The 23,999-nt window shown below is 44.7% G+C and overlaps 1 protein-coding gene across 2 annotated transcripts in view; it reads right to left on the bottom strand.

The window, feature by feature from the left end:
- The window catches only part of KIF16B (kinesin family member 16B), a 256,485-nt gene that overhangs the window by 69,938 nt on the left and 162,548 nt on the right, over positions 1-23,999 (bottom strand). For both annotated transcript variants that reach the window (XM_065892000.1, XM_065892001.1), the window contains one exon: positions 14,812-14,934. In XM_065892000.1, coding sequence (XP_065748072.1) covers positions 14,812-14,934 — 123 coding nt within the window. The remainder of the gene's footprint in view (positions 1-14,811; positions 14,935-23,999) is intronic.

Below are 23,999 nucleotides of genomic sequence, written 5' to 3'. Positions count from 1 at the left end.
TCTGACTTGACCTATGGCAGGATTTGATGGAGCCGACAGCTCCTCCTTGAAACATCTTTTTCATCTGGCTTCCAGGCTGCTGCCTCTCTTACCTTAGTTTTCTTTGCTGGGATTTCTCTTCATCTCCCTGACCTCTAAACATCAAAGTGTCCCAGGGCTTAGTCCTTGAATGTGTTTTATTTTCTACCTGAGCTCACTCCCTTGGTGATCTCATCCCATCTCATAGCTTAAACTTATACCAATGATTCCCGGGATGCTCATCTCTCTCCCTGGAACCCAGACTCGTACATCCTGCTGCCTACTTGATATGTCTGCCTACCTGGGTGTCTAACTGCATCTCAAACTTAACATGGCTAAATTTACTAAAATTAATCTCATCCAGACTTGCTCCCCCATCTCAGTAATGACAATGCCATTCTTCTATTTCTTCAATCCAGAAACTGTGGCATCATCTTTGATGTTCCTCCTTCTCTCACGCCTCACATCCAATCAGTCAGCAAATCCTTTCCACCACACTCCAAAAATAATGAGAATCTGACACTTTGCACCATCACCACCATTAGCATCTTGGTCTAAGCCACCGTCACCTCTTGCCTGGACTACATTTAACAGCCTCCTACCTGGTCCCCTTGCTTCTGCTTCTGTCTCCCTCCCCTCAACATTCCCCTCATTCCTTTCTCAACACAGCAGCCAAAGTGATCTTGTTAAAAACTGTCAGATGAGGCCATTTCTTTGCTGAATGGGACATCTCCCAAGGCGTCCCATCTCGCTCAGGGTACAAGTTCAAGTTCTTGCGCTGATCTACAAGGATCTCTACAATTTGTCCCCTCCCTGGCCTCATCTCCCACCACGTTTTCCCTTGCTCACTCTGCCTTCCTCGCTTATCTAGAACCCATCAAACGTACTACACACTAAGTGTGGCCTCAGGAACTTTGTCCGTGACCTTTCCTCTTTCTGGAATCCTCTTTCCACGTGACTAGCTCCCTCACTTCCTTCAAGTCTTTGCTCAAAAGCCAGTTTCTCAGTGATGCCTTCTCTGGATATACCATCTCAAATTGCACCCCCTTACTCCCCATCTCCACACTACTTATTTCTCTTTTCTTATCTTTCTACTAAGCACTTCTTACTACCTAACATGGTACAGTCACACCTCCGAGATATCGTGGGTTGGGTTCCAGACCACCACAGTACAGCGGATTGCAATGAAGTGAGTCACACGAACTTTCTGGTTTCCCAGTATCTATAAAAGTTATGTTTGCACTTTACTGTAGTCTATTAAGTGTGCAATAGCATGTCTAAGAAAACAATGTACATATCTTAAGTGAAAAAACACTCTAACGCTAAAAAATGCTAACCATCATCTTGACAATGCAGGGTTGCATTACAAACCTTCAATTTGTAAAACTATGCAATATTTGAGAAGCGCCATAAAACAACGTAATCTGTATATATTTACGTGTATGTCTTGTTTCCGTCTCTCTTCCCTACCAGAATAAGCTCCAGGAGGATTAGGATTTTTAGCTGGTTTTCACTACACCTTAGAAGAGTACTTGACACACCACGGGCATCCTGAGGAAGAGCTGGAGGATGGAGCCCCCAGATGGGCTTGTCTTACGGGTACTCAGGCTTGGCAACAGTGGACCAGCGAGGCCATTGTTCATCTCTCTGGTAGATGAGATAGCCTCCAGCAAAATCAGGATATGGATGTGGATAACTGGACACCAGCTCGCGAGGCTTTGGCCGGCAGCGTCTTCCTCTTTTTTTTCTTTTTTTGGCCACACCACATGGCACATGGGATCTTAGTTCCCTGACTAGGCATCGAACCCACACCCCCTGTATTGGAAGCACAGAGTCTTAACCGCTGGACCACCAGGAAAGTCCTGCTTCTTCTTCTTTGTTGCTTTCACAGCTCATTAATGTCAGACCATATTTTGAAATCTCTAATTAATTCAACAGCTACTTCACACTTACTTCATAATTTGGGTTTCACTCCCCTTTCCCACGGTGGCCCCAGAATAATGCCTTTATAAGGCATGGCAACTTCCCTGACAACTTGCACATACCAAGTCTCCGGAGGACAGGCGCGGCTGAGTGATTTCCCGGGGAAGCAGAATCAGGGCATTTGGGCACAAAATGATAAGCCAGCAAGAGGAAGATAAAGTCCCTGAGAGAGCCCCCAAAAGCATCCAGTGCACTTGCTTCTGCTTCTCAATATCAGCCCCCAGTGCTCACAACGGGATGCAGGATGCAGGGGGACAGCGGGGGTGGAGCTGGAAGGAGACAGAGGAAGATGGCCTGACGGGGAGAGAGCTATCCAAAGCTGTGTGTTCCTGTGAATTGGGCTCAACGAGGTCTGTAAGGGGATCAGAGGGATCTCCGTCTTCACCACGTTACACTGGTGTCTCCAAGAGTCCCACATTAATGAAGAGGGTGGGGACTCTCTGGAACCATTAACACTGTATATAATTTCCCCAAAATACTGAACAAAGAAGATCATTATGGGTACATTTAGGGCAATGGTTCATGTTGTTGCCTCGTGTCTTGATATTTTAATAAACTCACATTAATAAACCCACATACAGATCTCAGCAGCTTCTGCCTTCAATTTCTCCATAACCTAAACCAGCGGTTCTCAAAGTGGGACGCCTGACCAGCAGCAACAGTTTCACTTGGGAACTTGTTAGAAATGCAAGTTCTGAGGTCTCACCCACACTTCATCTGGAACTCTGGAGTGGAGCCCAGAAATCTGTGTTTTAACAAAATCTTCAGGGGCTTCCGACGCAGGGTGAAGTTTGAGCAGCCTTGCTGTAAAGCTCTGCGTGTTGCTGCCCCCAAATCAGATGTGCTGGCTTGTGGAGAACAGGGTGCATTCTCAGTATAACTGCAACACAAGCTTAGAGCGAGGCAGAGAGAAATCTCCAAATCCTTTACCCTTTCACAAGCTTCCTGCTTTCTACTCGCCTCCATGCACTCCCCTGTCAAGGTCAAAGCCCTTAGCGTGGCATTCAGGACCTATTCCTGGCTAACCCAACACTACCTTTTCTAACCCCTGCTCCCAGTGGATTAAAAATCTCACACTTCAGACAACTGGTCAACACAGGAATGGGGCACGTTTCTCGGTCTCTGGAAGGGTCTTCTGAATGGCCTCCTCAGTATCCACCCATCCCGTGGCCTCCTGCTCAGCCTCCAGGGCACGTGTCCAACCACAGTCCCTCCCTTGGCAGCACCCCTGCTTCCACTCCTTTCTCCCTGGAAGAATCATTCCCTCCTCCGTGACTTCCCGGCATGCAGCTCACACTCTGCTCAGAGCACACATCACGGGACATTAATTATAGAATTAAATTTGTACTAGTTAGTTTATATAACCGATATTAATTATATAAACATCTCTCTAACCTACAAGATTGTAAGCCTTCTAAGGGAGTGGGCCTTTGGCAGTAGCTGGGGTGGTGGTGGGAGGCCTCTCATTGAAGGAATAAACGTTTATTGAGCTACTAGTATGTGTCGGCACCATATCAGGTGCTGGTAGTTTTCCGAGAGATGTACTTAAGGTTAGTTTGCTTTTCAGAGAAGGTAAGGCTCCACGATCTTGGCTGCACTAACTCTGTTCTGGTGATATCTTTTCAGGTTCATCTGAATCAAAGATTACTTTCATTAGTCACATAATGGCATCTTTTTTTTTGCTTTCTCTGCACTGAGAACAGGGTGCATTCTCGATATATTTGTAACCCAAGTTTATTGTGAGGCACAGAGAGATTTCCAAATTCTTTACCCATGAAGTTTTCACCTGAATCCAGGTTAAATACAAGGATCACAAAGGCTCAGGTTCCCGCTTTTTATATAAAACACTTTAAGTCTCCCCTTGCCTATCAACACGTAAACAAGCTGAGCACAACGACGATGAGTGAAGACCAGCACGAGCACCACAGAAATGGTGCCCAAGGCAACCACGTGGCCACCTCCCCACAGGAAAACAGTCAGATCCCTTCTCTGTAACAGAGACAACCGCACTTTGACAGCTGGGGAGACAGCGCACGTGACGTTTGGGAAAACTACACAGGAAGTGGAAATAGACACTAAAGTCCTATTTTGCCCCAAATTAAAACTGGGCATAGGATGAGGTGCTGATGCAGAGAGGAGGCACAGAAGGTCAGTACACCCAACACATCAGGTCAAAACGCTCAACTGTTCTCTTCCACGCTGAAACCGCAGGGCATCATTGCTCTGCAGCTTTGAGGACCAAATTCATTACTTCTCGCTCACTGAACGAGTCTGCTGATACAAATCCATCTCTTCTGGACCATAAAATGATCAAGTGCAACTTAAAACACCATAAACGTGTCCACAAGATGAACTGCATTCACTATGAACAATTCTCAATGGAGTGCTTTCCACAAATTTATGTTATATACATATTTTGCCGGTTTAAGGACTGTCGATTTTAAGACCTGTCATCAGTATGTATTTGCTTGTGTATATCTATCTGTGTAAGAAGGAGAGAATCAACAGTTTCTCACCCAAAGAAAAATACTCTAACTGGCCCCAGGTAAGTGAGCAGTTACTCGTAGAGGTCTCCTCGACAACATTTATTTTTAAACAACATTTGGAAGAGCTACACCAAGTATATACAAATGAGATTCCCTGTATTTAGTAATAGCTTGAAGGAAATGGTCTAATACCACCCTAATATATACTAAAACAAGTTTTGCCAGATTTCTGCAAAATAGTCTTGTGCAGTAACATAACTATGAACATGCTGGAGGAAATATGAATATATAACAAATATTTCAATCTGTATAAACAGCAAGCATTAATACATTAGATTTCATTAATATCTCTTCAGACACGTGTTGCAAATAGAGCTACCCAGGAGGTGGGAGGAGAGGCCAGCACCCCATTAATCACAGCTCACCACCCAGTACCCCTCGCTCTGGTCCACCTCTAGGACGGCCCAGTCTTTCTGAGGACAGACGGCCCAGTGCTCTCAGATTTCTGAAGGGGATGCCCACACCAAGTGTGCCGCAACCGATGTCTGTCTCCAGCGTGATGCTCTAACCTCTCTCCGTCTCCCAGCCCCTCTTTTCTTCTGATCACTCACCGAGGGCTCTGGCTGGATTCCAGGTCACTCTTCCTGCCTCAAACTCCCTAGCTCCCTAGACCTTCTGGTGGAACCCCGTCGGAATAACCCCCTTCTGTCCTGTGAGCTACCCGGAACTGCTGCAGACCGCCCTCATTACCCCTCCCCAGGAAGGCAGGACGCACTGACACTAAATGTACGCTATTTTAACTCTGTAGGGTCACTCCTACATGGAAATCCTTCTAAATTACATTTTCTGTGACGAGTATTTCCGAACGCTCTAGATTTTCAATCCTCACGGACAACGCTGTTTTACTGAGATGTTAAGGTCGCCCACACCCAACTCCGGAGCAGCCTCTCAGCCCATCCCAGAACGATGCTGCTACCGCACTCTTCCCCCCTCCCTTCAAGACCGCTTCAGCTTCACTTCGTCGCCATCCTCTGCTTCTACCAGAAAGGAGCTCCTCCCCAGGGCTGGCCTCAAGTGGTACTACTTCCTGTTACCAAAGCATCATCTGTACCCGTCTACCTGCGGGCCTGTCCTGGTGTCCTGCTGCCTAGAATGCCCCCTCTCACTCCCCCCAAAACCTGAAGTCTTCCCGGGTGCCCAACATGACCCCCTTCGCTCCGCACTGTTCTATTTTCTGCGTGTTTCTCTCCCCCACTTCACTGACCCCAGAGTATGTGAACAGCTTATGCATCTCTTCTGTTCCTCAATATCTTGATACTTCTAGTATGGTCTTTAAAAAAATGTTACAGGTACCAAATAAATACTTGTTAAGTAATAAGTGACTGAATAACAAAGATAGCGGAGCCCAGGGCCTCTTCAGTAAACTCTCCCCTGCTATTTTCTCATTCCCGTTCTGGCCTGAAACGTGGGCAGCAGAATGGTTTGCATGTCAGGTCTTTTCTGATTTACCTGTAAATGTTTAAAGTTTTTGGACAATAGGCGCTAGAGGAGACAGGGAGAGGGTAAAGAATTGTAAAACAAAGAAAATGTCATTTACCAGATTCCTTTGGAAGAGAGGAGTCTTGATTTAGTGATAAACAATTTGGGGGTAAGAATGAGTGCGGGTAGGTGTGTGGAAAAAACTCCTGAAAAAAAACACATCAAGAAACAAGTGGTGGTCTCTGAACTGCCTTTACAGGGTGGGTCCTATTAACTGAAGAATTTTTTGTTTCTGAATGTCATGGTCCTCTGCGTACGCAGGTAGGCGTGGGGATACAGGCCAAGGAAGGGGGCTGGAGCTGACACCCTACCACTACCCTTAGCAGGGGGGCAGCAGCTGGAGTTCCCAGGGGACATCTAGGAAGCGGCGGGGGGGGGGGGACGACACTGGTGCTTTGGGGAGAACATAATTGTCTAAGGGGGTATTTTCAGTTATTTGCTCTGAGATGTACAATGTATTTCCTTCTCTGGTTCCCTAGGAAACTACAGCAAAGTTTTCTTTCTGGGGAACCCAAAGGAGTGCTGAGCTCTGTGGCCAAGTGGACACACAGGAAAAGACACTGTGTCAGCAACCATCCAGGGTACTGGGGGCGAGGGGACAGCTGCCATTTGAACTGTGTCCTCCAACCATGTCACGAGCTCCTGAGCCAAGCTTGCAACCCCTCCACTGTACTGGGCTCTGTGAACTTGAACTAGAGCTCCACCAACTACAGAAATCCCGTCTCCATGGCACCTGCGGGAAGAAGATGGACCCTGGCAGGAGGAGATGCAGGGAGAGGGGAGTCTAAGGTCCAACCCTAGATCCGTCCCCACCTGCTGGTAATGTGGAAGCGTGGCTATGGGGTTCACAAAGCCAAGCAGGTATAAGATTATTCAGCCTTATTATCTAGGAAATGCCCCAGACATCCTCTGTGTAGATGCATCACCAACAAGGTGCCTTGGAGTCTCTGGCTCCTGAACCTGGTCTGAATCCAGTGCACCACGTAGACAGGAGCCTGGCGGCTGACTGCTGGTTATGGCACCCTCCGCATAACAGGAAGTGATGCAAAATCAAACGGGGCTTTCTAGCTGGCCCAAATCTCAGCCTTCTGCAATAACTAGAGAGAATGGCTTCTTTATGCTTCAATCTCAGTACCTTCAAAATAGGGATAATACCGTTTATTTTAGTATACTTAGTTTTATATGGTAATTTGAAGGTAAACTTGAAAGAATGTACCAAGACCCGAATATTCTGGTAAGATGGATGCCTCTCAAATCTAAGATCATTACTAAGGAATACCTCTTCCTCCCCCTAACACCTCGGTAAAACAGGAGAGGAACTGGGGTATTATTCTACCTTAAAATTGTGAGAACTTGGGAGAATGACAGCCTAAGCAACCTTCCTGCAAATTACTCAGATACCCAGAGGCAAAGCACGGAATGCAAACTCTCTACCAGTCATCGTTGGAGAATGCAATCATGTAAAGCTCTGGATTAAGACAGCCCTGGATCCTGACTTTAGCCCAGTCACTACTTAGCTGTGTGACTGTGGCTAAATTATGCAACTCCTCCAGCCTCAGTTTCTTCATCTGTAAAATGAGCTCATGATACCTAATCGATAGCCGTACTAAAAAACGTGAAGCAACGAGCAGAGTGCTGGGGTACTCAGTACCTGGTAACTCCTGCACCGCGATCACGTTCCTAAAAAAGGCCTTTTATTACACATATTGAAAGGCCAGGGTACCTGTGGGCAGCAACTGCAGAAAGGGGAGTTCGAACCATTTTGTGATTTCTTTTAAAACAAATTTTACTCTAGGAAGAGATGTAAAACTCCCAGAATTCTGAAATGAAGGAAAGGAAATATTAATATATTCTTATAGCGGAAAAACAAACTTGAAATGGAAATCCAAGGTGAGATCACAAGGTGATGACTGCTTTTCTTCTGTGCTTGTGACTCAATCTCATTTCCTCTTCACCATTTCTCATGTCTGCAGCATTACCTCTGTGAAGATAAACAACTGCCCAAGCAACAGCAATATAAAAGATGAGTTGTTTTGTGTTAAAATAGGGGAAGTGAAAGTTGTTTTTTCTTATTTTTTTAGTGAAAGACAACATTCTCAAAGAGATGGGAAGAGTGCTTAAAGAAAAAATAAAACCTTAGGATAAAATATGATTCTTTTAAGGTTATTTCTTCCACTTGATATTTATGTTTGAAAATAGTCCACAAACTGAGTATTTGAATCTAGATGGACCACAGCTCACGCAAGCCTCCATTTGTCTCAGCTCTGCTAATGCACACGCGGGAGAACATCCATCAGTTACTAATAAGCAGAGATTCAGACGCCAACACACAAATCCTTCTGAACATTTATATGCTATCAAGTTGGGAATGTTTCTGAAAGATGTATGTGTGTGCATAGTTTATCTAATAGACTGAAATGGCTCTTATTTCTGTCCTGCCAAATAAAAAGACATTTCCCTGACTATAAATGTGATTTCTTCAGCTCCCAAACTGCACATGTTCTGGGCATTCCCTCCTTATGCTTCCTGGCAGGTCTATCCACCATCAAATTCTCCAGGTTTGTCAAAATGTTAATAGCGCCAATTTATATGAAGTGCCCGTGACTTGGCCAGAATTCAAGATCAAAGGTAAAGCACACACAAAAATAACAGCAACACTTGAAAACAAGTGAGGATTTGGAAATGGCCACTTTTTCTAGGGCAACACTAGGGCCTCAACTTCCAAAAGGTGCAGAAAGTAGTGATATTTAGAAGGTACAGTAAGATGAGTACGCAAGGGAACCGGGATGGCTCAGAGGACTTAGATTCCATGGACATCTGGTACCTGGATCTACTTAGTAGCTGCGTGGCCCTGGGCAAGTCACTCATAATTTCCTCGTTCATTAACTGTAAATAGTATCCCCATTTTGGTACATCTTCTACACTTGCGGAAGGGTCTGGCAAAGTGCCTGGGACGAAGAAGGTGCCTGATAGATGTCAGTGTAAAACATTTTACGCAACTTGGGGAATCTGGATTTCCACGTCAGATTTCCCAAGTCTGAAGTGTTGACAACTCACTCGAAAAGTTTTAAAGTCTGTTCAGGCCAAATAAAGCACATGATCCACCACCAGTGTGCTCCTGCCGCTGGGAGTTAATGCTGTTCCACGGTTTGTCGGCCCTGGTCCCCGGGTCCCTGCACGTGGTCCTTCAGATGTAAAAGCAAGATTCCAACTTGAACCTCGGCAGCCCTGAGGTTCTACCACTATCCCATCTCACCTTCAGGGTCTCTTCTTTCGAGGGAGGACCCGGCAGATGGGAGAGCGCTCAGGGCTAAACCTCTCCCGGGCTCTGGGACGCGATGGATGGAAATTAGGAGGCAGGACTCACAGACATAAAAACTCAAAAAGAAAACGCCTACCACTGCACGGGCTGCTCAGGGATTACCCGCAGGGTCTACAGGTCTGCGCTGGGCGTGTTCCCTGAGGTTAGACTTTTCCGCTGTCATTCATTCTCCTGTTTCCTCTGCCTCTCCTTCTCCTCCTCAGGCCACTGACCAGGACTTAGAGAACATGAGCAGGCACGCGGGGACAGGAGGAGACTGTCACTGCGGTGCCTTCAGCAAGGGCCCGATGAGAACGCTAGCACGGGCTGCTTGGTTTTTGGGCATCGTGTATTCCAAGTAGAGCGTGGAGTCTCGCATCCCTTTGGTCTGCGAGTGGACATAAGGCTGAGCTCCTGCAGCCACGTGACAGAAGGTGGGGACCTGTCCTCTCCTGAACAATACGAGGTGCCAGCAGCCTCCTTACAGGAGACGACACTACCACATGGGCTTCCAGGAGCAGCGGCTGAAGAGTGCCCGGGGGCCCAGATGAGGAAGGGAGGGCGAATCAGTGATGAACCTGCCGACAGAGATGGAGCACGAGGGGCCCCCGAGGGGCTGATTACAAAGGACACCCAGCCACATAACCCCTGAAGCTCCAAACATGCTCTGCCCCGTGACAACACCTGTGGCCAGCCTTGTGTGGGTCACATCACAGTCATCTGTACGGGGGCCCATTCCCAGCCCGGCCCGTGTAAGGGCTGGGGCCTCACGGCTGCACAGGCTGACGAGGGCCCATGGAGCTGACACCTATGGGAAAGACCGGCAATAAACACGACAACGACCAAGAGAAGAAAATGGGACTGTGGCTGTGACGGGAGCAAACCGGGTAACGGGGTGGAGGGGGCACTGGTGTACATGTCAACACTCGCCAAAGGAGACAGGAAGACAATCTCCTGTGAAGATTACTTCCGGTTTTAGAGGGATGAAAACTCTCAGGAAACAAAATGTTAAAAAAAAAATTACCAGCGTTAGATTATTTCTTTATATTATCATTTTAACATGTAAGTTAAAAGGTAGCAGATTTAAAACTATGCTGGAGACATCAGCTTATTTCTATGACATCAGAGTATGACAGCCTCTGTCAGCCATAAGCACAGATTTTGTGTCACGCTGAAATGCAATTTAAAAAAAAATTAAATTCTACCCAGTCTGGTCCTAGCTAATTGAGGATGGCAAGTATAACGCAGGGTAATTGATTTCACGTATCATTCGCTGAAAAGCAGTGGGAGCAGGAGTTTGAGGATGACTGTTGTGGTCCAGGTGGAGTTATTACTTGTGACGCCTATAGCTCCGTGCAAGCATGGACTGTGCAGGTATGTTCTGCTGACCAGCAGGCCACGTTCAACCACATTCAGCACAGAATGTGCTCTTCTCCAACAGGAGCCAGCCTGCACACCTTCAGCTCTTCTGTCTGTCTCTGACATCAGCTGGCGGGATGCACCTCTCTCAACATAAATGCGTACACAGTTCCAGAAGGTTGTGCTACTGGGAGACACTGGCAGGCATAACTGCAAGGGTAACAACAGGAACAGATACCCTGACCCAGGGGTTCTCACATGAGTCCTTCAGGGTCAATAAAGGGGGAGGTGACACTGAGATGATAGCTTTCTGTATTGTCAAAAGCAAACATCAAAACAGATACCAACCCACAAACTATGATGTATCCACACAGTGGATGCTATTTAGCAATAAAAAGAAACAAGTTACTGTTACACTTAACTACATGGTTGAATCTCCAAAAGGCATGTGGAGTGGAAGCAGCCAGACCCAGGACAGTAAATGCCACCTGGTCCCATCCCCACCGCACGCCAGAACAGATCCACGTAATCTGTAGTTACAGAGAGCAGATCAGTGCTGGAGAAACTTTCTGGGATGACTGAAAAGTTCATAAATCTTGATTGGGGTGCTGGTTACAGGGGCAAACACGTATGTCAAAACTCATCAGACTGTACTTAAAATGTGTGTATGTCACTGGATGTAAACTATGTCTCAATGAAGTCGATTTAAAAAATTAAATATGACCCAAACCCAAAAACCTTACACTTATCCATTCTCACAGTTAGTTCACAAAAGAAAGTTGTTTTTAATCCCCCAAATAGAGAAGATATAAAAGACAGTCTGTTTGAATTAAAAACTCCATTTTTCTCATTTTAAAGCCCAGTGATGGAAACCTCCTCAGGACTCATCGGGGATCAGAAGACAAGCCTTTGGGAACCACTCTTCTCTCCCTCTCTCCCCCCAGACCCCCTCCCTGCAGCCTACCTCGAGCATCCCTTTAACAAGGATCATGACTGCTTCATCTGGCAATGAACAGACGGGACTGGAGGACTGGAGCTACCAGGTTGGGGATTAAAATGAAATTGGACAGGAAGAAGGAATGATCTAAATAACTAATCAATTCTATCTAAAGCAGGGTGGGTAGGGAAGGGCAGGAGGCAGAGGGAACACGAAGGGTGAGGGAAAAGCTGAGAGACAGCGCTCTGGGGCTGCCACCCCTCCACAAGCCAGCGTCCTCCTGGGGATCTGTCACCTCAGTCACTGGGGACTTGCACCCAACAGGACCTGCGTGTGCCCGAGTCAGCTCAGCCCCTTAAATGAACCAGACACAAAATATCTATATACCTTATCATCATATTTTCCTTCAAAGAAGATCTGAGACTAACAGAACAGACTTTTCTAAAAATAATACTTTTTACCTTCCTCTTCTTAAAGCCATTGGCTCACCAAGAGAATTCAGTAGCAGCCCAAGTATGACCCTAAGTGTGACTACTTGCTCTAGAAAACATTGCCTGTGCATGAAATAAAGTGATGGAAGGAAAAGGCTGGCATAGTTCATTTATAAACTCAGAACACTAAAAGGAAATAAACAACCAAAAAGCGAAGAAGAAGACAAAACAAAACCCCAAATCCTCATAAGGACACAGTAGCACATTGAACGTCATTAAGGGGATTCCAAGGGTAAAATCTCACTCATTCCCGACACCTTATGCAGCACTTAGGATGTGGCCGGCACGGTCCCAAGCACTTCACATACAAAAGCTCCTACAGTCCTCAAACCAACCCAGCCTGTGGCTTGCCTCGGCCCCATTTCACAGGTGAGGCACAGTGAGGTTACCTGGAGGAGTAACACTCCCCCGGCACTTTTCAGACAGCTACGCTTCTGCTGGAGCTTGGCTACTTTTGTCTATTTTGTTAAGGGCGGGACAGTATATTCCCAGGGTTTCTGTTTCTAGTACTGGGCCCTGATGCTTCTGTTGACGGGGTGCCCCACCCGCCACGGGAATGTGAGACCATCAGCCCTCCTCCCTGTAAATGCACAGGGCGGCCCTTCCTACTCAGAGAAGCGGGAATTCTCCAGGCAAATGCTGACAGTCGATTCCTGGTGCTAATGATGGCAACACCTGGGATGAGAACAGAAGGAAGCAGAGCAATGACATGCTCTCAGACAGGGTTTCGATCAGTTCAGAGAGGGCCAGCCTAGATTCTGAAAGGTGCCAGACAGTTCCCATATGTGGTTTCTCTAACTTGCCTTTACGGTTGCACCTTCACAATTTTAGCCAGACCTGCGTACGGCCAGGTCTACAATTTGCTTGCAACTTTTATTTAAATCAACTCAGTTAAAAAAAATTAAGTATCTTCTTTATTCATGACTTAAGTTCTATGCATGAAATCGATTTAATAGTCATACTTTATTAATACATTTATCTATGGAAATAAAATAAATCTATGTACCAACTAAAATCACTGCATGTCCTCCAGTGCTGTGAGTTCTATGTTTTGAAGAATTCAAATTCTGAACTGGTGAAAGCCAGTCTTTATCCTCTAATTTAAAAGTACGGAAATAATACAAACACGCCTTAGGAAACTGTCTCTCAATATGTATAAATGGAACTCTCCACACACACAGTTTCAAATGGCTGACGAAAGAACCTGGGCAGGAATCAGGCATTAGGTCAGGAGTAGAAGCAATGGATCACAGACATGGTGCAACATTTTAATAAGAAATCGCAGAATCTGGCCAAATTCAACCACCAACACTAGCACACAGGAATCGTGTCTTCTCAACAGAAACCTCAAAGAGATAAATTCATGTGCACGTTTTGTTAAAAAAAAACGGGGGGGGGGGCTCAGTAGGCAGAAATAAGAATCTAAAACCTTGATTAATCAGGAAAGTTATTTGCATTGCTTCTCCAGGAAGACTGAAAAGGAGCGCCTGTGCCTAAGGGGAGGGATCCCCCCCCCCCAGCCCAGGGGCTCCTCTGAGGTGCAGCCAGGAAGTGGGGAAGCAGCGGGGGCGCGGGGTGGAGGGGGGGCTGGCTTAGGATCCCTCCGCCCTCCCTCCCCCCACAGCAAGCAGCTCCACGCTTATCTGCTTCTACAGTGTTCTTCCTCCTACAAGACTCCCTGACCAAATTGTTCAGCGAAAAAGAAATCTGGAAACCACTGGTGAGGCCCAATTTCCTCACCTTACCAATGAGGGAACTGAAGCTCAGAGCAGGTAAAGACTTTGGGTCATTCAGCAAAGTAGAATCCGAGTCTGAAGAACTCAACATCCAGTTTCTGGCGTTTATCTGACCAAAAGCACCTCTAGGAATGCGCCCCCCCCCCCCCCCCGGCAGACAGATACTGGGGACCGTAGTGAACACCATACAACACCCTCGCCTACCCTCGAAAATGAAGAAGTGTGATTAACCATCAATTCCTCGGGGAGGGGATGGCGGCCAGCAGTATTTAATGAAGTGTTATGAGGCAATGGAAGTCAATTAGAAATAAGATGAAGGGGAAGTATTTGGGGAAGTATGAGGTAAGGAAACAGGCACATCTCTTCCTGAAAAGCTGTATAAATCAAATAATGTGTAAACAGATTAGGAAAGCTTCCTAATTACGAACAACAGAAACAAAAACAATGAAAATAGCAGTAGAAATAACAGCAACAGCTATAATGTATCCTTTATTATCTACCAAACACTGGAGTCAGCACTTTATATGCACTTAATATCCCTGTGACATAAATATTATTGTTCCCACTTTTATAGATTAAAAAACTGAGCCTAAGCCCATGCTAGGGTGACCAACTGTCCTGGTTTGCCTGGCACCAAACAGGTTCCCGGGTTGTGGAACTGTCAGTGCCGAAAGCAGGAAAATCCTGGGCAATTTGGGGTGGCTGGTGACCTTACCTGTGGGGCTGGTAGGTGACAGTAACTTCCATGTCAGCCGGACTCCCCAGCCACCACTACCTTCTATGGGATAAATTCCCTCCATGTGCTCCAGCCTAGACTTTCACATACTGGTTTAAAGAAGGGCATGACCAGTATCGTACAAAACAACACGTTCATATGTAGCTTTAGCTCCATTTAGAGAAAAGATAGCACTGCAGAGCCTCGAGCCTCCATCCCCCAGAAGAGTAAAGAAGGGACACTTACCTTGACCTCAAACTCGAAGTGCTCATCCTTCCCTTGGCCGCAGAGAACATAGCGTGGAATACTAATTTTGATGGGGTCCTTCAGGTTGTCTGGATTTGCTCCCGAAGAGCGAGACACCATCCGCTATCAAAGGCACATCAGATGGGAGAACAAAGAGAGAGACCAAGATCACTGCACTGCAAATACCCCGCCCGGCCAGGCGGAGGAAACGCGTTTCAAGCAAAGAAAAGAGCATCAGACCAGTAGAGTTTACTTAGAAAAATGATGGTTTCCTTTGAAAGAGAAACGCTAAGTCTCTCTCATGACAAAAGACCATTTCTTTAGGGATACCATTCTAAAAAGGTAGGGCGAAAGCACTTCCAAATGTTGTTTGGCTTTGATGTTCCTTCCAATTTATAAGAACAGTGAAAAAAAGGACAGATTACATATCCTGACTCTAAAAAAAAAAGTCTGGTATAAATCGGATTCTTTTCTGAAAAGTCTTGATCACTGAACAACTTCTTTTTTCTTCACAGACTACCAGACTGCTGTACGTAAAGCTCTAAAGCTGGAGATTTTATTCAAATGCACTTCATTTTTAACTTCTAGGCATTTCTATAAGGCAGTGTAGTGGGGAAAGCTCTTTAAACCACAATTAAAATGAATCCCCAGTGTTTCCTTTAGACTCCATCTGATTAATAATCAACTGGGCTCTGACAAATGTCTACGGTCTGGATGGTGGGAAGACGGAGGGGCTTGAGGAATAGGCATTAAAAAAAATTAGAAAGGAATTCTCCTGAGTGTGAATGGAAGGAAATCTCTGAACAGTCCTTATCATTAACACTAACGGAGGGCTTTACGAAACATAAGAAGATGTGTTTTTGAAGCAGTAACAGTAATAAAATAATTAAAATCTATTAAAACTCTAAAAATATTTATAGTTAGCATCATAATTATAGTTAGCGTTTATTGAATACATACTATTACCCAGAACTGTGCTGAACAGTTTATGTGCGTTGTTTTGTTTAATCCTCATGACCCTCCCCAGGAGGCAGGAAGCATTATGAACCCAATTTATCAGATGAAGAGTCCCAGGACTCAGAGCCTAGGTAAATTTTAAGAGTTTAGGTAACTTAGAGGTAAGTGGTAGAGTCAGGATTCGAACTCAGGCTAACCGAGAGAGCCCACATGCATCACCACTATAGTGCTAGCGTGACATTTATTTATCAATTTATTTTTAAAAAATTTTTATGGGGGTATAATTGACTTACAATGTTGTGTCAGTTTCAGGTGTAGAGCAAAGTGAATCAGTTATACACATACATATATATCCACTCTTTTATTTTTAATTAGATTTGATTTACAGTATTGTGTTAGTTTCAGGTGTAGAGCAAAGTGATTCAGTTATAAATATTTTTCATACTCTTTTCCATTGTAGGTTATTACAAGATATTGAATATAGTTCCCTGTGTATGCAGTAAATCCTTATTGTTTATCTATTTTATATATAGTGGTATATATCTGATAATCCCAAACTCCCAATTTATCCCCCCGCCCATTTTCCCCTTTGGTAACCGTAAGTTTGCTTTCTCTGTCTATGAGTCTGTTTCTGTCTTGTATATAGATTCATCTGTACTATTTTTTAGATTCCACATATAAGTGATAGCATATTTGTCTTTCTCTGCCTGACTTACCTCACCCAGTACCTTTCAGGAAATTTTAAAGTAAGTCCATCCACCTGAGATAAACTGAGCTAACAAACACCTCAAAATATACAGAATTTAAGAAGATGGAAAACCCATGGTTATACAACTAAACTCACTGATTTGACCAAAAAGACAACAGGGGCAACAAGCTCCCTTTCCCTCAGGCAGAAAGGGGTCCTGGACCCTTGGATCCTCGGCCAGGGGTAGCATGGATGGTCCAGGTTTGCTGTGCATGGGAAAGCTCAGGTCTCTGGATGACATGGAGGCACGTGACTTGCCTCAGGTAGCTGCTTTCATCGAGCTGACAGTGTAAACATATTGGCACGATATGAAGTTACCAAAGCCTTTTAGAGTATCTTACTTTTTCACTGCGTGGCTGGTTACCCCAAACAAGAACCATTCCTTTTATTGCAGTGGTGCACCTGTTTAGCTGTCCTTGGTGTCAAAAACCATAGCGGAAATCCCTAAAAAGAGAGTTTCTCGATACGTGTATTGCCAAAGACCTTTCAATCCACTAACAGTATTATTTCCAAATTATTATGAATGTAGACATCTCCCGAAACATGGGATATGTTTATCTATTTGAAGGTGAAAAGGCAGAGAAATAATCTAGTGCTTTTATTTATTTTCAACAAACATATTTAATGTTAAGAAATGTCTCTGACCTCAAAGCCCATGGTTTGGCCATGCAGTCCTTGCTCTGCTGCCTTAGCTCTGAAACCTTCTATGTCGTGCTTGTAACTGTATTTTTCAAGTGGGAACATAACCTCTCTTCCACATGTGACACAATCACCTGGGAACTCCACTGCTACAGTGCGAGCGCGTGCACGCGTGCGCGTGTGTGTGTGGAGTTGGGAGTGGAGAGCTGTGGTGTCCGGAAGCGCAAAGGAGCTTAGAACAACCTCAGCAGAAGGGCTGCCGCTGTCAGGCTTTTAAGCAAGAACCGGTAACACTAGTTTAGAAGACCCACTCCCGGATCCTCCCTACCGGTTAGAACAACAGGCCCTGCGGCAGCTGACTGGGTGAGGAGCTCTCTCTGCACAGCTGCGGGCTCCCCGCTAAGGGGCAAGAAGGGGGAAAAGGAGGCAGGAAGAAGAGCAATTAAATTGTTCCCCTTCAGGCTCGGTCGACACACAGTGTGATAAACCAGAGCAGTGCTGTTAGTGCCGCTGGGCTAGAACAAAGCCCTAGGGGTCTGGTGCTCCTAAATGGAGAGGCAGCAACCCCAGCTAGGGGACGGGAAAGCCTCGTGGAGAAGGGGCTCTGCAGCCGGGTACACAAGGATGAATAGGAGTTTTCCAGGAGGAAGAGAAGGCTCATTCTGGCAGAAGAAAGGGTGCCCTCGCTATAAACCTTTAGCTCACTGAGGAAAGTAAAGAAATACCTGGGCCGATGTTTGGCACAGAGTAGGTGCAGAGAGGAGGCGGGGATGGGGAGAGAGGGAGGGAAAAAACTGTTCCCCTCCAATCGATTAGGAACAGTGTGTTACCACATGTGTTTATCGGTTCTCAACAAGGTGCAGAGGACAATACCAACATGTTTAACACACTTGGTGGATTCTCCACCACTGTCTGCTTCCCTGAAGCAATTGCAGAAGAGGGACTTGGATTCCACATGGCCGTCACCTGGAGGAGACTCAGAATTCAATCCGAGCTTTCGGAGCTGGTCTCTGACGGATAGTCACCCACCCTCTCTGAACCTCCATTTTGTCGTCAGTGGAAATGGGCACGATGTTTCCCAAATCTCCTCTATGTGGCAGGAACCCAACTGTGACCAAGGCCATGTCCCGCCCTGTGGGACAAGTAAACTACAGCAGGATGAGAAAGTTATGATGGGGGTCACTGAGTGAAAAACATATATACAGATATTGCTATCCAAATACTGTGAACTTCCCTGAGGAAGAACTACAGTCAAAACCGCCCAGGTACACTGTTAACCAAGCAGTGGAGACTTAACTTTCTAAACACCTTTCCCTATAGGCGCCCTTAGGATATACAATCAAACATCGATGTCTTTTACTGAGCGCCAGCTATGGACCATACACAGGGCCAGGTCCTGGGAATACAAAGTAACTTTGACAAAGTATCTGTAACTTCTAAGACCTTTAGTTTTTCTCAACTGCATTAAGTTTTAAACAAAGACAAGGTTTCTCTACTCTAGATGGATTATACACTAACGTTAGCAAACGCTACCTTAGCCTTCTTTCTTCATATGTCAACTTTCAAAGGGGGTTAAGACTGTAACTGATGGTCTGGTTATTACACAGGCACTTTAAGACTAGAAAGTTCTCTAAGAATGCATAATTGTGAAATCAATTGCTAATGAAAAGAAAGTTGTTTGACGCATAGGCTTATAAATCCCTTACAGAAAAAAATCACTGCCTTTGATAATTTAACTGGGTATATGAATTACGTAGAGCCCAGTTACCTAGGAGAAACTGGATCTTATTATGTAGCTCGCCTAAATCTCGGACGGCCCTTTACATCCCAGCACATGCACGTGTACCTCAAGAAACGGTTCTGGGTGGTACACAAGAGCCACTGCTCCATTCAGGACCAGACAGGGAAGAATAACTGAACCCATTGCTGAGAAGAGGATATTTCTCTTCATTATTTTGCACATTGGGGATTAGAAATATTGTCAGAGTTCCCACTAACATCTGGGACCACAGTTTACTTCAATTTCACTGATTTCACAGTTAACTAAATATTAACAGGTGTAGAGAAATGAACACCTGCAGAAATGAATAACTGAAGAAAAAGCCAGGGACCTGAAGACATTTGAGCAAAAGTATAGAGAAAAATTAAGAGTATGTGCTTCCACCAAATCACTGCTGCAACGTAATTTTTAGACACTATGTTCTGAAGTCAATTTGATGAGAAATGTCGAATTCTCAGGATATACTGTGAAAGGTTCCTGACGTTCTCCTAAACTATGTTTATGTTGGGCAGGAAGGAAAACTAACATAAATGTCTCCTAAATTTATTTTTTATTTGAAAGGAGCTATATTTTGAATATCTTGAGATTTACAGTGGACAAGCAAATGTGTGCTGTATCATATATCCCATTATTTATGAGAGTTTTTAAATTTCCATGGAATTATTTATTTTGGAATCAGTCACAGTTTCTCTACATGTAGCGAAAAAGATTCTTAAACTTGGAAGGGGAAGCTGGTGACACATCATGCTAGGAGGTAAAGAAACATGAAAGGCTGTATGTCTGGAAGCACGTCTCGCAGGAGGTCTGGATAAATATGTAGGACAGGTCAAGGAATTTCAAATGCACCACAGAGTGGCTCTATTTAGAAATAAAAAGTCAAGGAAAAGTACATAATTAGTAACTTGGATTACATTCCTGTACATAAGAAATATCTTTTAGGGACTTCCCTGGAGGTCCAGTGGTTAAGAGTTCGCCTTCCAGTGCAGGGTGTGTGGGCTCGATCCCTGGTTGCAGAGCTAAGATCCCACATGCCTCGCAGCCAGAAAAACAGAAACATAAAACAGAAGCAATACTGTAACAGAGTCAACAAAGACTTTTAAAATGGTCCTCTTTAAAAAAAAAAAAAAATCTTTTAAAATAAGATAGAGAAATATTTTTCTGATAGCTTTTAACAAAACAATGTCCTGTGTCAACAAATTCACTATTTTTCCAGTGGTGTGGAAATATTATAGTCCAGTCCTCAGCCTAAAGAAGCAGACAGAACACTGGCTACGTTTTGAATATTCAGATTAGAATCTTCTCTTCCTACTCAGGCTGTCTCCTTCAAAAGGAGCAAATTAAGAAAATTAATAGGAAGCAGCATTAACATCCACTAGGATCACTGTCGGCACTGCAGAGGGCACAAAGTGAACCGATTCCAAAGGGAATCATCAACATTCTCCCCTAAATGCTCTAATTACATACCAGATGGCTGAATTCAGTATATGCTTTAACCATGACAAGGTCAGGGCTCAGGACGGCCGTCTGATCTCTTAGCCAAATATCCAAGCTTTGCTTCTAAAATACAGGCAAACCTGGGTTTTTATCAGATTTAGCAAAAACTAGTAATTCCCCTTTCTCTGTTCCCAGCATAGCACATATTTCTAATCCCTCTTTTTTCAACCACACATGCCACAGTAATAGTTCTAATTAGAGCTATTTGCATCAAGCACCTACTATGACCCAGCAGTTTGAAAATGGGGGTCTGGGGCAGAGAGGGTGAGGACCCATCACCTTCTCAAATATGAGCCATGTCACAGGAAATGGGGCATAAAGGTAACCTGTGTGAGCAGATGTACATTACAAATGTGGCAAAAAGCCAAGACATCCAGAAGGCAAAGCCTGCCTGTGCTGTGAAGGGACGGGGGCTAGTCCCACACCAACTTTGAAGGCTTAGTACCTACAACTGACCTGGATTTGCTAAGACACATGGCACATCTACCTGCTCCAGGTCAGGGTCAGGACTTAACAACAGCCCGACATGTAGAACCACCATGAACTGCATCTCATTTTAAAGTGAGTTTAAAAGATGTACGTCAGGAAACAGAAATGTGGATTTTCAAATAAAGGAGTATTTCTTTCCTATTGATATGTATCTGTATCTATATGTTATCAAGGATAAATTACCCAGAAAATGACAAACTGTGTTGGATATAAATGCTTGTGGAATATCCCGAGTTTACTGGCCTTCCAGTAAATTCGAATCTGTGATTCTCACTAAAAGTAGATTATTTCATCCATGTAGATTTGAGTTGATTGATCAACATTGTTTCAAGGCTTGGAAATACTGAATGATCTGATGAATGTTTCAGCCTGAAGCTATTAAAAATGTTCCCATCTTTCTCTAGACCAAAAAGAACTTTAATGGTCATTGTCTCTGGATAACCCATCGTTAGATGGATGATTTAAAAAGAGACTAAATAACAGGTCTAGTACGAATGTGGCAGTAGCTGTCATGTGGCTCTCATTACCAAACATGAGTCTAGGCAGTTGAGGACCTGAGGAGGGAAAACTAGCTGATCTCCCTCCTGTTTCTACAATGTCTTTAATGACCCAAGAAAAATACCACTCATCATCACTCACTGATTTCTGCTGAGCCCTAGTTTTGGTTCAAACTGCACTGATTTCTCAGGTCCAGGCAAAACTGAAGTGGGGGTAGGGGATTGGGGGAGATTCTCTTTACCAGGTTTCTGTAGAGCATATTGTTTAATCTTCCAACTAAAGGAGCAACTTCGAGCACACAAGGTTATCTGTGCTGTACTGCCACAATGATTATACCCAGGCTTTTCTTCTGTAAGAGCTAAAATGTAGAGAGCAAAAAGGAGACATAAGGCGTACGAAGACACGATGGAATTGCAAAGAAACTTGTAAGGCAATTCTTGAAAAACAAAACTCATAAAAAGAGAAATAATATTTAATGTCTACAAATTCCAAGAAAAAAGTTACAAGTCAGAAAAAAATCAATAGCTCTTCCAATCAATTATTCATTCCTACGAAAAAAACAACAAAAAAATGTATTCAGGCAATGTCAAGAATAACCATGACCAGAAGGTGACCCTGGCATTGTGGAAAGAACATACATTCTGGAGTAAGGTCTGGGTTTGAGTTCCAATTCCCAATCAGTGATCCTTTCAAGATACAAAATGGAAACCGACAACAATTCGCCCATCCTGGGAGGATCACTGTGGGGCTCCAAAGAAACAATACGTAGGAAAGAACTCTGCACACTGTAAACCACAATATAAAGGGTGGTCAGGGCTGTTACAGCTGTAGTCCACTGCATCTTCAGCAACAGAAGGTTTTAACAAGATGGCAGAAGGAGAAAATGTGAGTAGTGATTTATAATAGAATCTCTTTCCTTCTCACCAACGGTATTCTGTTCCATTCCTTATAAAGGAGGTTTTTTAAAAATTACAAGGATGCATCCTTAAAAAGAGATTGGACGGTGGTGGTTTGGAATCTGTGTTTTGTAAGAACCTGCAGGGGGACCGAAGAGTGTTGGAGGTAAAGAAGAAAACCCCGTTGGGGCTTCCCTGGTGGCGCAGTGGTTGAGAGTCCGCCTGCCAATGCAGGGGACGCAGGTTCGTGCCCCGGTCCGGGAAGATCCCACATGCCGCGGGGTGGCTGGGCCCGTGAGCCATGGCCGCTGAGCCTGCGCGTCCGGAGCCTGTGCTCCGCAACGGGAGAGGCCACAACAGTGAGAGGCCCGTGTACCGCAAAAAAAAAAAAAAAAAAAGAAGAAAACCCCGAGGAGGTGAGAGAGAACGCACTGTGTTCTTGGAAGGGCTGTGATATAACACAGTTGTGAAACAGACTTGTTCTACTCTGTGACTGAGGGCGCCACAGGCGGACGGACTGCAGATGGAGGTCACACTAAGGAAGATTATGGAAACGACGGTCTAACAACGAGAGCAGATCCCAATGGATACACTGCTTCAGAGGCAGGTGATGAGCAGCCTGTGGAGGTGTCAAGCAAAGACTGAACTGGAAAATAAGTTCAACTAGTAACTAGGACTCTACTTCCATAAGGGAGAGGTCCTACAGGTTTTATCTGAATTTATCTTCACTAGAACCTTGGGAACCCTGACCCAATGCATCTGGGTGTGGTCCCAATTCTCTCTCCCTTGTAGCCGTAGGACGAGGAGCAGATATTCTTGCCATGGCTTCGTGGTGAATGGAGTGTGCGCTGCCTTTTGCCCCTTGACTTTGGACTTGCATGTGTCACTTGCGTTGGCCGAGGGGATGTTAGCAGACATGACGCACGGTTGCCTTTTCGTGCTTCTGTCATCGACATGATACGGCCACTGCCCCTTCCACGTAGATCCAAAATGAGGCAGGTGGTGCAGACCAAACTAGCTGACCTGCAGATGACCTTAGCCTAAAGCAGAGCTGCCTCGATTTACTTGCAAACCATTAGTGAGAAATAAAAGTTTTTTTTTGGTATGTCACTAAAATTTTGAGGGTTGCTTGCTATTTGGCAACAGCTGACTGATATGACATCACAAAAGATACGTTAAGGAAGGAAGCAGTATCAACTAAAGTGAATAGTGGAAGCTGTGTAACTAAATTAACAAGACGACCTCATTAGAAACTGGTCTGTCCAACAAGACCATCTGAGAAGCATTAATAAAAGTGCTCTAATCTATTTATCATTCAAAACTGTAATTCATCACTCATCTAAAGAATGTAAATAAAAATTACTGTAATTACTACCACTGGAAGGCGTAAGTATTCTCTCCAAAGGATGCACACACATTTTTTTAAGTAATGATAACAGGGAGACAAACTGTTTTGAAATGTTTTTCAACAAAGACGAAATAAATTCACCCTGCCAACCACAAGTCTGCACAACAGGCAGCTGTGAGCAAAATGGATTTTAATCAAATTCAGATGAAATCACTGTTTCAAAAGGCCTCAAAGAGGTATTGTCTAGAACGCATTAACAAGCTCCGCCATGTGAACGCTTACGCCTATACTACGACAGTGCAAGATGCCACATAATAAAGTGTGTATGAACCTGTTTCT

Source organism: Phocoena phocoena, chromosome 15 (assembly GCF_963924675.1).
Source record: "Phocoena phocoena chromosome 15, mPhoPho1.1, whole genome shotgun sequence".
Lineage (NCBI taxonomy): Eukaryota > Metazoa > Chordata > Mammalia > Artiodactyla > Phocoenidae > Phocoena > Phocoena phocoena.
The sequence above is the reverse complement of the archived record's forward strand: the minus strand, read 5'-3'. Positions and strand labels throughout refer to the sequence as shown.